The 12,176-nt window shown below is 56.7% G+C and overlaps 1 protein-coding gene across 1 annotated transcript in view; it reads right to left on the reverse strand.

Annotated features, from left to right (window-relative positions):
* The window catches only part of EML2 (echinoderm microtubule associated protein like 2), a 27,232-nt gene extending 21,305 nt beyond the window's left edge, over positions 1-5,927 (reverse strand). Inside the window, 8 exon segments of the mRNA XM_023747257.1 lie at positions 454-583; positions 793-821; positions 2,645-2,749; positions 2,941-3,041; positions 3,043-3,057; positions 3,164-3,384; positions 5,757-5,879; positions 5,882-5,927. Of these exon segments, the coding sequence (XP_023603025.1) occupies positions 454-583; positions 793-821; positions 2,645-2,749; positions 2,941-3,041; positions 3,043-3,057; positions 3,164-3,384; positions 5,757-5,879; positions 5,882-5,927 (770 nt within the window).
* Between the last annotated feature and the right edge of the window lie 6,249 nt (positions 5,928-12,176).

Raw genomic sequence — 12,176 nt, forward strand, 5'->3', positions numbered from 1 at the left:
CCGCATGTGGCTCGAGAGCCGCAGTTTGCCAACCACTGGCCTAGGATACTGTACTCCCAGCATGTACTACTAGCTGAAATTATCTTGTTTATTTAATCACTGGCTTCTGTGCTATCCTGTGTCCCCCACCCCAGCTTTAAAAGGTTAGCTCCGTGAACCAGCTTGCAAATAGAAGAGAATCTGACATATGGAAGGCACCCAGCAAACATTTGCTGTTTCAGTGAATCATACCAGGTCCTTTCAGTGAACCTGCCTTCCGCCGCTCCCTCCGCCTCCAGGTCATCCTGACCCCTCAAGCCTGAAGGGCCTGGGAAGCCCCGTCTTTGTACTGAAGACGCAGACGCTTCCATGTGCTGTGGTCCCACCCCAGAAGGACCTCTGTCCCCTCCTGACTGGGGGATGGGATGTGAAGGAGGGGGTGGGAGGTGGGGAGGGATTAAAGCAAGAGGATACACCCAGTCCAGCTTGAGTCTGCAGGAAGGCAGCTCGGAGCGCGTGTCCAGGCTGTAGGTGGGCACCAGCTCATCCGGGATCAGCATGGGCACAGGACGGCCCCTCAGGAACATCTTCACGGAGCCCTCCTCTGCCAGGACACCCCGAGAGGTCAGGTGCTAGCACCAGCCCCCACCCCTATTTCCTCTCCCCTTCAGGCTTCACTTTTAAAAAAAAAAATAGGTGGGGAAACTGAGGCCAGAGAAGCAAAAGCCTAGTAGCCAGGTCCCCAGACCTCCAGCTTCGGGTGTCTCTCCCAAGTAAGCCCCCAACCAAGCCCCGCCCCCTCTGCTCACTTACCCACGCTGAAGATAGCTTCTTTGGTTTTGCTGTCAGGACAGAACAAGAAGGAAAAAACAGTTATCCTTTTTATTAGGGAGCAGTTCAGAAAAGGAGAGGCACCGCTGCTTCGCCCCACCGCACCCGGGAGGCCTCTGATGATTAAAGGACCGGGGGCCGCGACAGGAGCGGAGCGCTGCCTCTCTGCAGGCCGTGTGCTTTGCTCGGTTGATCTTGCAGAGCCTAAGACACAGGCCCAGAGAGGCAGCGATCGCCAAAGATCACACAGCACGAAGCGGCAGGCACGCGATCCTGGAAGAGGGGAGTCGCCGGGGACCCCTCCCTCCTAAACAGCACGCTCTCCCAACGCTCCCCACCCCGGCTCCCACAGCGCCCCAAACTTCCAGCAGCAAGGAAAGCGGTGAAGGTTTCAGGGGAGGGGCGTGTCTCCACGTTCCCTCCGTCGGCGGAAAGGAGTGATGCTCGCGGGCCTGGGTCCCTGGCGAGGGGGACGCCTGGGACTCAGGCCCCGGGAGCGCAGAGAAGGAGGGGGTCTGCGAGGGTCTCACCAAGCTCCAAAGCTACTCATGGCGGCGGCTGGCGGAGCTCCGGGACCGGGGGTGGAGCCGGGACCGGCCCCGCCGCTTCCGGCCCTGGGAGGCGCCCGCGCCGCCGCGCCCCGCCCCGCCCTCCGCGGCTGACCCCGGGAGCCCGCGGGCCACACTGGGTCTCGGGTCCCAGGCGGTGGGTCCTGATACCGGGTTCTTTTGTTGGGGTGCGGGGGTTAGGGGAGAGTGTTGTTTGAGAACATGGACTCGGGGGCGTGTCTGCCTGCGTTCAAACCCCAGCCCCGCCACTGCCTCTCAGCGTGGACAAGTTGCCCAACCTCTGCCTCGGTTTCCTCGTTTTTAAAACGGGGATAATAGAGCACCTACTTTCCGGGGTGGTTGCAAGGATTAAATTGGTTCATTCATGTTAAGTGCCTGTACAAGTCTATGTATGAGTTTGCTGCTATTTGAATGGGGTTGAAATGTGTGTGTATTTTAATCCTGTCCCTGTCTTACTCTCGCTCCCCAGCCCGACCACGCCCACTACCTCCTGGCCCCGCCCAGTCCTTCGGTAAGGCTCCGCCTCCAGGAGTTGGCCACGCCCGACATTCCGATCACACCCACTGGACTGATCCCGCCCCTGAGTTGATTGCCTCTTGACAACTGACCTCCCCGCCTCTGGTCCCGCCAGGCATTCGGACTACGACCACTTTCACGTGATCCAGTCCTCGAGCTGAGTCCCTCCACATCCTGCGATTTGGCCAGGCCCACCTATGACCTCGCCCATTTCCGCGGGGCACTGACCCAGGCTCCGCTCCACCCGGCTTCCTGCGTCTGACTCGTCCCCACCTGGTGGCAGCCCCAGGGACCCCGGCCCCGGGTTCTGATTCGGCCCAGGCTGACATTCGGGCCACGCCCTCCAATTCCAATCACGCGCCTACCTCTGGATCCCCCATTCCCTGCAGAAACTCCACCTGAGACTCAATGGGAATTCTCCTTGACATTCATTCATTAGCCCACAAACCCAGCTTCTCTCTGACCTCTGCCCGGGCTCACCCAGGAGACCCGGACTATCCACGCCCATGTTCTAATGGGGCCCCTGAGGGTTTTAACCACGCCCCTCGGCGTTGGCTCCGCCTCTCCCGGCCTTCCGTTTCCACCACGCTATCTCAGACGGGTCCCTCCAGGCTTCCGGCACGGCCCCCGTCTTCTGAACCAGATGATCGCGTGGCCTGGGGCATCACCCTAAATTCCCCATCCTTTCCGATGCCTATCTGAGGTCTTGGCCCCACAGTCTGTGACCTGTCCCCGCCTCCGACACTCACCCTTCCTTTTTGGCGCTACAGTTGCTGCTAGAGGATGTGGTGCGGCTGCGGGGGTCTTCGCGGCGCACCGAGGCGAGGCGTTCTGGTGACAAGTAGCGGCGGGCACTGTGAAGACGACAGAGCACACAGTAGGGGCGGGTCCTGGGAGGCCAGCAGGCGACTGAGGGCGGAGGGCGAGGACCTCTGGGCACCGTTCACTACTGGAGTTCGGGCACATGCGTCCATCCCTCTCCGTATAAACTCTGTTTCCCACCAGGTCTCAGAGGAGGCGGGGGACCCCAGCGGCTGCGCCTTACCTGTGCCGGGAGGTGGCCTCCTTCTTGGGCGAGGAGGGGGACGTGGCATAGCCGCCCACGCGCCGCGGGGGTCCTGAGCCATTGAGGGGCGTCCTGGTTGGGAAGGCCTTTCAAGAGCTGACACACTAGAGAGATGGGGGTGAGGGGGACAGAAGCAGGTGAGGGTGAGGTCCCCAGCCCCGGCCCCCTCCCTATCTCAGCCCCCCGGGTCTAGCGAAGATACCCGAGGGCTGTGGTGCCCAGGCGCGGGGGGCGCGCGGCCCTTGGGGGTGCTCCGCGCGCGCAGCGCAGCGCCCTGCTCCTCGCACGCTCTTAGGCGACGCAGCGCGTCGGCCAGCGCCGCCTTTAGGACCGCCAGTTCGTCTTCCTGCAGCTGCAGCCGCTGCTCCAGCGCCGACACGCGGTCGTCCACCTCCATGCCGCTCGTACCGGACAAGTTGTCATCTGGAAGGCAGGGGAGAGCTGGCTGCGGGGGCCACCCCGGAGCTCCAACGCCCGAAGGGTCCCTCCTGCCATCCCGGGTCTCAGCGGGGCCGGCCACGCTTCCTTCCTCTCCCGCAACCAGCGGCTGGGACGCTTGGAGACGGGCCAGGAAGAGGGCCCGAGCGGGAAGGAAAGCCCCACGGCGGCTCTCACCCCTTGCCTCCTCGCTCTTCTCCGCTCAGCGCCCTGGAGGTGTGACCTTAGGGAAGTCCCCTCCTCTCCTCCAAGCGTCTACGAATCAATAGACTTTCGACCCTGGTTTTAAGATGCTATGACTAAGATGCTAAATATTTATGAGTGATATCAGCGCTTTAAAGATGACATCAACTTATTCCCGGTGACACCAATGTTCTAGAATTGATTTCTAGAGACGATCAATATTTTATCGCGAGGACTAAGTTCTCTCTCTCTGTTTCTAAAACTCTCCAAGCCAAAAGGTCATGCCTGGTCCCTCCTCTTCCCATTCGGTCCCCGCTATGGGGTTGGACCCTAGCGCCGCCTGCAAGGACGGGGTTTCTGCGCCCCCTGGCGGCAGATTTGAGGGTTGCAGGTAGCGCATCGCAGACCCAGGAGACCCAAACTCTTTTTTAATCGGAGCTTCTCTCCGCTGTTCCTCTGTTCCCCTTCTTTTTCTCGCTTCTGTACCCCACGCCCTAGATTCGTTTCTCCTTCTCCTTCCAGCCCTTGGGTGCAGCCAAATAACTCCTCCATCGCCCCTCCCGCCCGTTTCCCCGACATGGGAGGGGCGGGCCACCGAGGTGGTCCCCCTTTCCCCGTCCTCTCAGACCACTCATACCCAGACTCATTGCTGACAACAACCGAGGAAGCCCTGGCTCCCCGCCGGGTGGGGTTGAAGGCGGCAGCATTAACAGGGACGGGGCGTGGAGGTCGCATCTGCCATCCCGAAGCTGTAGGCTGCCCCACCCGCCCGCTGGTCTCTGCAGTGCAGCTCTCGGCCCCTCCCTTCCCTCCCCCCGCCCCCGGGGGGCCCAATCGCCTGCCGGACCTCACCAGCCCTGCCCCCCTCCCACTGCCTCTCTGGTCCGGTGCCTGGACCTGCAGAGGAAGGTGGGGGCCTCTCAAGGTCGGGGGGCGGGGGGAGAGAGCTGTCAAGGCTTGGAACTCAAGAGGAGGGAATCCCAGGGTCCCGCTGGCATCACATATGAGAAGGAGAAAAACTAAGGACGGAAGTTGGAGAAATATACAGAGACTCTCCAAAGGTCACACAGCCAATAGGTGAGGGGCAGGCGGGCCCAGTCACCTCTTTGTATTGATCCCCCTTTTTCTACCATTAATAGTACTACCCCAAAAGTGAGATCTGCTAGAGAGGGTTTACATGTGGCAGACACTGTTCATGCAAAACGCTTAGCACATTTCAATGTTATGGTACCTAATGCTCCCAGCAACTCTGGTAGTTGTGCTACTATACCCATTTTAGGGGGAGGGGAGGAAAGGGGGGACTGAGGCTCAGAGAGGTTAGATTACTTGTACATGAACACACAGCCTTTTAGCAGCGGGAAAGGGACTCAGCGCTGTCACTCTGCCTCTTCGAGAGGGAATGGAGGACAAAATGAGCCAGCATCCTGACCCTCTGCCAGCTGCAGTGGTCCCTGTCCCTGGGGTGTGCACCCAGGGACGCAAGCCTCTAAACTGGAAGAGGGCCCCCACCCAGAGAGGCCAGCTGCATGCTGAGGCCTCGGCCTGCCCCCACCAAACTATGACTCAAGTCCTCTGATCCCTCCAGACCATCCCCCCACCCTCAGCCCTCAGTGCCCATTTCCCTCCCATCTCCCCTCCCCTCTGCCTCCAGCACCCCTCATCTGGGCGGGACACCCACAATGGCCCTTCTGGTATCATACTCATTTGTCTAGGGAGAAGAAGTGAGTCTTAATGGATGGAAGGTGTGGGGCCTAAGGATTTTGGGGGGGGGGGGTTAGTAGAGGTGAAGTCCTCCCAGGTCCCACACCAAGTCCACAGCCAATACCAAACCCCCCCTCCCCCTCATCTGTCTATCCCTCTGCCAGGGAGAAGGGGAGGGTGTCCCAGAGGATTGAGAGGGGAAAGGGAGGACAGAGTTAGACCTCCAGGCCTTTGCCTCTTCAACCCCGAGGGGGAGGGGGGAGAAGAGGAGGGTGGGAGCGGGGGAGGGGGGTCCGGGATCAGGGCTTTGAGGATCAGGGACCTTGCTCTGGGGTCAGAGTCCTTCTGGGAGAGAAATGGAGATCTTCAGCAAGGGGCGAGGATGGGGACTTGGAAGCAGGAGGTTGGGGCAGGAGGAGATGGGTCCAGCGCTGGGCAGGGCCAGGGTCGGAAGGGTGGAGGGGGGTTCTCACCGTTGCAGTATTGAAGCAGCGAGGACGTGTCATAGAGGCCGCAGAAGGCCGGGCCGCGCTCCGCCATCGCCCCGACACAGCCACCGCCGGAGCCCCCGGCCCCAGCCCGGGCCCGGTCCCCACCCCAGGCCCTGCCTCCCGTTGCCATAGCAACACCCTTCGTTCCAGCATCCCCGGCACGGCCCGCCCGGCATCAGGCGGCCGGCGCCGGGCCTGGCACCGGGGTCATCCCTCAGGATGCCCAGAAGGTGGGGGGGTGTCGGGACACCCCCTGCTAAGCCCCCCCAACACAATCCTCAAGCCCGGATTGGTCGGGTCGAGATCCCCCACCCCCGGTACCGTCTGGTCCAGCCCACAACCTGCGCATATTCTCTCTAGACCCCCACTTGTCCGTTCAGGACCAATGAGAGCCTGTCGCGCAGGGCCTTCCACCAATAGGAACACAGAAGGATTGGAAGGGGCAGGGCCTTCCCTGCTTTTCAGCCATAGGCTCAGCCCCGACTCTAAGAGGAAGATCGGGTGGAGGAAGACACTTCCATATCCCCCCAAACCTTCTCCCCAATCTCTTACTGGATTTCCCAAAAGCCCCCTTTGCAAGGCTAGAACCCGACTCTGGGATCTTAAATCCACCCAGACACCCACTAGCTCCGCCCTGGAACTCTGATTCTCGCCCAGTTCTTAGAGCCCTTGTTTATTAGATCCAGACCCGCCCCCGAGGTCTTAACTCCACCCCAGAATCCTGCGGGAGACCCCGAGGGCAGTAATGCTCGGTCCGGAGCCCCTGACCCAGCCTTCTTATGGGATTAGCCACGCCCCCGGAGGTTAGGCCCCTCCCGCAGCCTGTACCTCCTTAATCTTTCCTTCCACTTTCATATCAGCCGCCCCTAGTTCCTCCCCTACAACCCTCATCTCCCGCAACTTCAGTATCCAGTCCGGGTGTTGACACAGGTCCAGCTCTGCCGCCTGGCCGGCTGGCGGTGTCTGCAGGAGCCGGCTCCGAAGTTGGGGGAAGATGGGAGGGTAGAACACCTGACAGTGGGTTTAAAGAATGATGGACCACCTCCCCCAAGTCCCCATGGAGGGTCACCACCCAGCTAGACATGACCCATGTTTAGGGAGGGGAAGCGAGCCCAACGCGGGAAGAGATTTGCTTCTGGAAACACAGGCTGACACTGAGAGCACAGCGCTTTGGGACCAGATGGATCGGGGTTTGATTCCCGATTCCACCACTTTCTCCTTGTGACTCTGAGAGTCAGTTTCCACATCTGGAAAGTGTGTGTGTTACGGGGGACTCGGGGAGGGCGCGGGGCGGGGGGGGGGGGGCGCCTATCACGCCTACCTCTTTCATTCATTTTTTAAAATTTTGTTTTATTGCTTAAAGTATTACAAAGAGTATTACATATGTCTCCTCCCACCCCCCCTTGACATTCCCCGGGCCTCCCCTACCCCTCAGTGTCTTGTGTCCATTGGTTATGCTTATATGCATGCATACAAGTCCTTCAGTTGATCTTTCATTCATTTAAAAACGTTCACTGAGCCCTAGCTGTTTTGGCTCAGTGGATAGAGCGTCCGCCTGCAGACGGAAGGGTCCCAGGTTCCATTCCGGCCAAGGGCACATCCCGGGTTTCAGTGCTCGATCTCCAGTGTGGGGCGTACAGGAGGCAGCAGATCAATGATTCTCTCACATCATTGATGTTTCTATCTCTCTCTCCCTCTCCCTTCCTCTCTGAAATCAATAAAAAATATATTTTTTAAAAAATTAAAAATGTTCACTGAGGTGTGGCTGATGTGGCTCAATTGGTTGGGTGTCGTCCTGCCAACTGAGAGGTTGCCTGTTAGGGCACATGCCGGACTCGATTCCTGGTGGGGCGTGTGCAGGAGGCAGCCGATGGGTGATATTTCTATCTCTCTATCCTTCTCCCTTCCTCTCTCTCTCTAAAAATCAATAAAAAAAAATATTTAAAAAAAAAAGAGCCGAAACCAGTTTGGCTCAGCGGATAGAGCGTCGGCCTGCGGACTGAAAGGTCCCCGGTTCGATTCCGGTCAAGGGCATGTACCTGGGTTGCAAGCACATCCCCAGTGGGAGATGTGCAAGAGGCAGCTGATCGATCTTTCTCTCTCATCGATGTTTCTAACTCTCCCTTCCTCTCTGTAAAAAATCAATAAAATATATTTTTAAAAAAAGAAAAGAAAAAAAGAAAAGAAAGTCCATTGGAGAAAAGCGAGAGTTCAGGGAGATGACAGTTTCTTTTTGGCTGAGCTGCTGGGGAGGCTGATTTCTTGTAGGGGATGCGATGTACATCTTCTCCTGTTGGGGCCTGTTACTGACGATTCTCAAGGATTCTTCTGTTGAAGTGTGTAATTGACAATTCTTCTTGTAACTGACATTAAGTGGTACTGTGTGAGAGCTCCCCCTTCTGGCCTCCTAACGTCCCTGTTAGTGAGGTTTCCCTTTATTAATTTCCACAATCAATAATGGGTCCTGAGTGATGACCAAAATAGATGCGGACGATGATCACAGCTAATTGCGTTACTGAGAGAAGCAAAGCGGGGATTCAGACTTCCTGCCTGGCGAACTCCTGCTTCTCCCACCCTGCACCCTGATGAGCTCAGATTCTAGCAGAGGGGAAGTCACACTCCTACGTACAGACTTGCAGCAGGCTGCCATGTGCTAAGGGCTGTTACCGAGTTTTCCCAGAGGACTGCGGGAGCCCAGGGGAGTTCCGATCTTGCGAGATCCATGTGCTGGGCGAGTGGAGCCAAGGTGTGCATGAGGGAACCGCAGGCAGGAGTTCAGGCTGGCAGGCTCTATGTTCCGAGGACAGGGCGTAGTGGGGGGCGACACACAAAGATGAGTTAGGCCTTGTCCTTGAGGTGTCAGGATCCATGTGAGGACAGTGACAGCTTTTCTTTCTCTGCAAAATGGGAGCTATCCCAGCACCCACTTCCCAGGGGAGAAGAGCAGATTCAGTGAGCTCATGCCTGTCAAGTGCTCCGCACATGGCTTTTGGGTACAGCTAATGGAGCTGGATTTATTACAAGCGCTCTCACAGAGAGATGTCAAGGGCGGGAGTGGGGAGGGGGAGGCTGGGGAGTAGGGGGCAGGGCTCAAGGTCATGCTTCGTCTTTTCTCTCTGCCTCTAGGCTCCCTTTTCCATGCTGCTTTTCTCTCTCATCTCTGTCTCTGTGTCTCTGTCTGGAAATTGGGTCATTGATCCATCACTTACCAGCCATGTCACCTTGAACAAGTTACTTAGCCTCTCTGAACCTCACTTTCTTCATCTGGAATATAGAGGTGAAAATACCTCTGCTGCAGGTTTGCTATGAGGATGAAATGAGACACATACATGTAAAATGCCCATTATTTGGTACCTATTATTATTCATTTTTTTGTTAATCCTCTCCTGAGGATATTTTTTCCATTGATTTCTAGACAGAGTGGAAGGGAGGGGGAGAGACAGAGAGAGAAACCTCGATGTGAGAGAGATACATCAACGAGTTGCCTCCTGAACATGCCCACCTGGGGCTGGGGATGGAGCCTGCAACCGAGGTATGTGTCCTTTTTTAAAAATATATATATTTTTAATTGATTTTTTACAGAGAGGAAGGGAGAGGGATAGAGAGTTAGAAACATCGATGACAGAGAAACATTGATCAGCTGCCTCCTGCACACTCCCTACTGGGTATGTGCCTGCAACCAAGGTACATGCCCTTGACTGGAATCAAACCTGAGACCCTTGAGTCCGCAGGTCAACGCTCTATCCACTGAGCCAAACTGGTTAGGACTGAGGTACGTGTCCTTGACTGGAATCAAACCTGCGACCCTTCAGTCCATGGGCCGATGCTGTATCCACTGAGCCACACCAGCTAGGGCGGTACCTATTATTAATTATTATTGTTATTATTATTATTATGTTTTTCTTTTTCAAAACATATTTTTATTGACTTCAGAGAGGAAGGGAGAGGGAGAGATAGAATCATCAATGAGAGAATCATTAGTCGATCAGCTGCCTCCTACACACCCGCTACTGGGGATCAAGCCTGCAACCCAGGCATGTGCCCTGATGGGTAATAAAACCCTGACCTCCTGGTTCTTAGGTAGATGCTCAACCACTGAGCCACACCAGCCGGGCTGATTTTGTTTTTCTCTCAGCTTCTTTATTCCTCTCTTTCTAACTATTTCTTTCTTTGTGTTTCTCTTCTGTTCGTCTGTCACCCTATTTGGGTCTGTGCTTGAGCTCCATTAGGGCAGGGCAAGGCTATCTTGGCCACCCAGGTCCCCAGCCTTGCCAAGCCCAGCCCTGGTACATAACAAGTACTCAAAACGAATTAAACTCTGGTCTGTGTCAAACCATGTTGGGCAATGCTGGGGACCCAGCAGTGACTGAGACAGCCCCAGCCCTGTCTCAAAGAGATCACAATCCAGGAGAGGAAATATGTGTTGAATGAATGAATGAATGAATGGATGGATGAGTGAATTAGCTAGCTTTAAAATGGGCTTGGAAGACTCAACAAAAAGTGGGTGGAGGCATTTGAAGCCGAGAAAACGTCTAGAATTAAGGTTGTGGGAGGAGGGACTAGGAAGAGACTGAATAGTTAAGAAGTCATGGGAAGAGAAGGCTGGAGAGCTCAGCAAAAGACTTAAAGGCGCCCTAACTGGTTTGGCTCAGTGGATAGAGCGTCGGCCTGTGGACTCAAGGGTCCCAGGTTCGATTCCGGTCAAGGGCATGTACCTTGGTTGCGGGCACATCCCCAGTAGGGAGTGTGCAGGAGGCAGCTGATCGATGTTTCTCTCTCATCGATGTTTCTAACTCTCTATCCCTCTCCCTTCCTCTCTGTAAGAAATCAATAAAATATATTTTTTTAAAAAAAGACTTAAAGGCCGTGGAGAGGAGCCTGAGTTTTCTCCTGAGGGCACTGGGGAGCCACGGCAGGTTCTGAGCAGGAGTGGGACAGGGTCAGGTTTGTGCTTTAGCATGACCACTCTGACTGCCTGGCTGCCCTATTGGAGGGCGGGGGCGGGTGGATGAAGAGAGAGGGGCCCAACTAGGGTAGGAGACCCCAGAGAGGAGGGTCCTGAACCAGAGCAGGGGCTGCGGGGAGAGGGAAGAGGAGCCAGATTCTAGAACCGGGAGGAACATGCCTGGACCAGCCTGCTGTCCTTGAGCTTCAGGGCTCACCCACCACCACCACCAGGGGGCAGCCAAGGGTACAGGTTTGAATATCTTGGTTTCTCCCAGGACAGGGAGGTTTGCACCCCCCATTTAGGGGTGGGGTTAGAACTGTCTGCGGGGTCCCAGATGAGAGGCCTCCTGCTCTCCTGCCCCCATCCCGGCCTTTTGGGCTTTTGGAGCCCCCACCCCACCAGCACAAGATTATGTCAACACAGCCCCGCTGTTTCTGGCCAGGACAATATTTGCCCTCTGGATCTGGGGAGGTTGCTATGGAGATGTGCTGCAGGGGGAGGTGAAGGTGGGGTGGGGGGAGCGTGTGTGGGCGAGCGCGCACACACACGCACACTCACACACACATATACACGCACACACACACATACACACGCGCACACTCACACACACAGTCCAGAAGAGGGCAAGGGGAGCTGGGCCTCTTGCCTCATCTCTGAGTGATTGTGTCTGAGTTTTGAGAGAGTTTACCCACGCCCATCTATCTGTGTTCTAAACCGCCCCCCCCCTCCCTATCTCTCAGGTCTCTTCCTCTGTCCTTCACTCTCTCTCTCCGGGTCCCCATCTCGGTTTCTCCATGTCTCTGTCTCTCTCTGGGTTTCGTGTCTCTACGTCTCTGTTTCTCTTTGGATCTGTGTCTCTGTCTCTGTCTCGGACGCCGTGTTGCGTGGTGTTTCCTAGGCCCCTGTCCCTGGCCTGTGTGAGTGTGTGCGTCCCTGTCCCTGTCGCTCTGTCTCGGCCTCTCTGGATCCCCATGCTTGTGAGCATGTCTCTCTCAGCCGGTCTCTCTACTGCTGTCTCTCATTCTCTGTATCTCTGTCTTTCTGTGTGTGTGTGTGTGTGTGTGTGTGTGGCCTCCTCTCAGCCGTCCTGAATCTCAGGAGGCTGGCCCAGGCGCCCGTTTCTGGCCTCAGTCCCCATAGAGCATGCCCTCTCCCCATCCCTCTCTGCCTCATTGCTCCTGCACCATCTGCTGGCACCCCAGGCCCCGGCCTGCTCCCACAGGCTCTGCTTGGCTGAGCAGCCCCATGGGGGAAGCACAGGCCCTCCGGCTGCCTCCCCACCACTGCGTCCTGAGCCGAGGGCACTGCCTGGTCATTGCTGGGTGGGGAGAGAGGCCAACAGCCTGGAAACCCAGGGGCAATGAAGGGGGAGAAACAGACAGACAGGCACCAGCGAGAAGATGAGGGAACAAAAAAGAGAAAGGGGAAAGTTTAAAGATTGGCTAGAAGAGGCT

The sequence above is a fragment of the Myotis lucifugus genome, unplaced genomic scaffold (genome assembly GCF_000147115.1).
Source record: "Myotis lucifugus unplaced genomic scaffold, Myoluc2.0 scaffold_823, whole genome shotgun sequence".
Classification (NCBI taxonomy): domain Eukaryota; kingdom Metazoa; phylum Chordata; class Mammalia; order Chiroptera; family Vespertilionidae; genus Myotis; species Myotis lucifugus.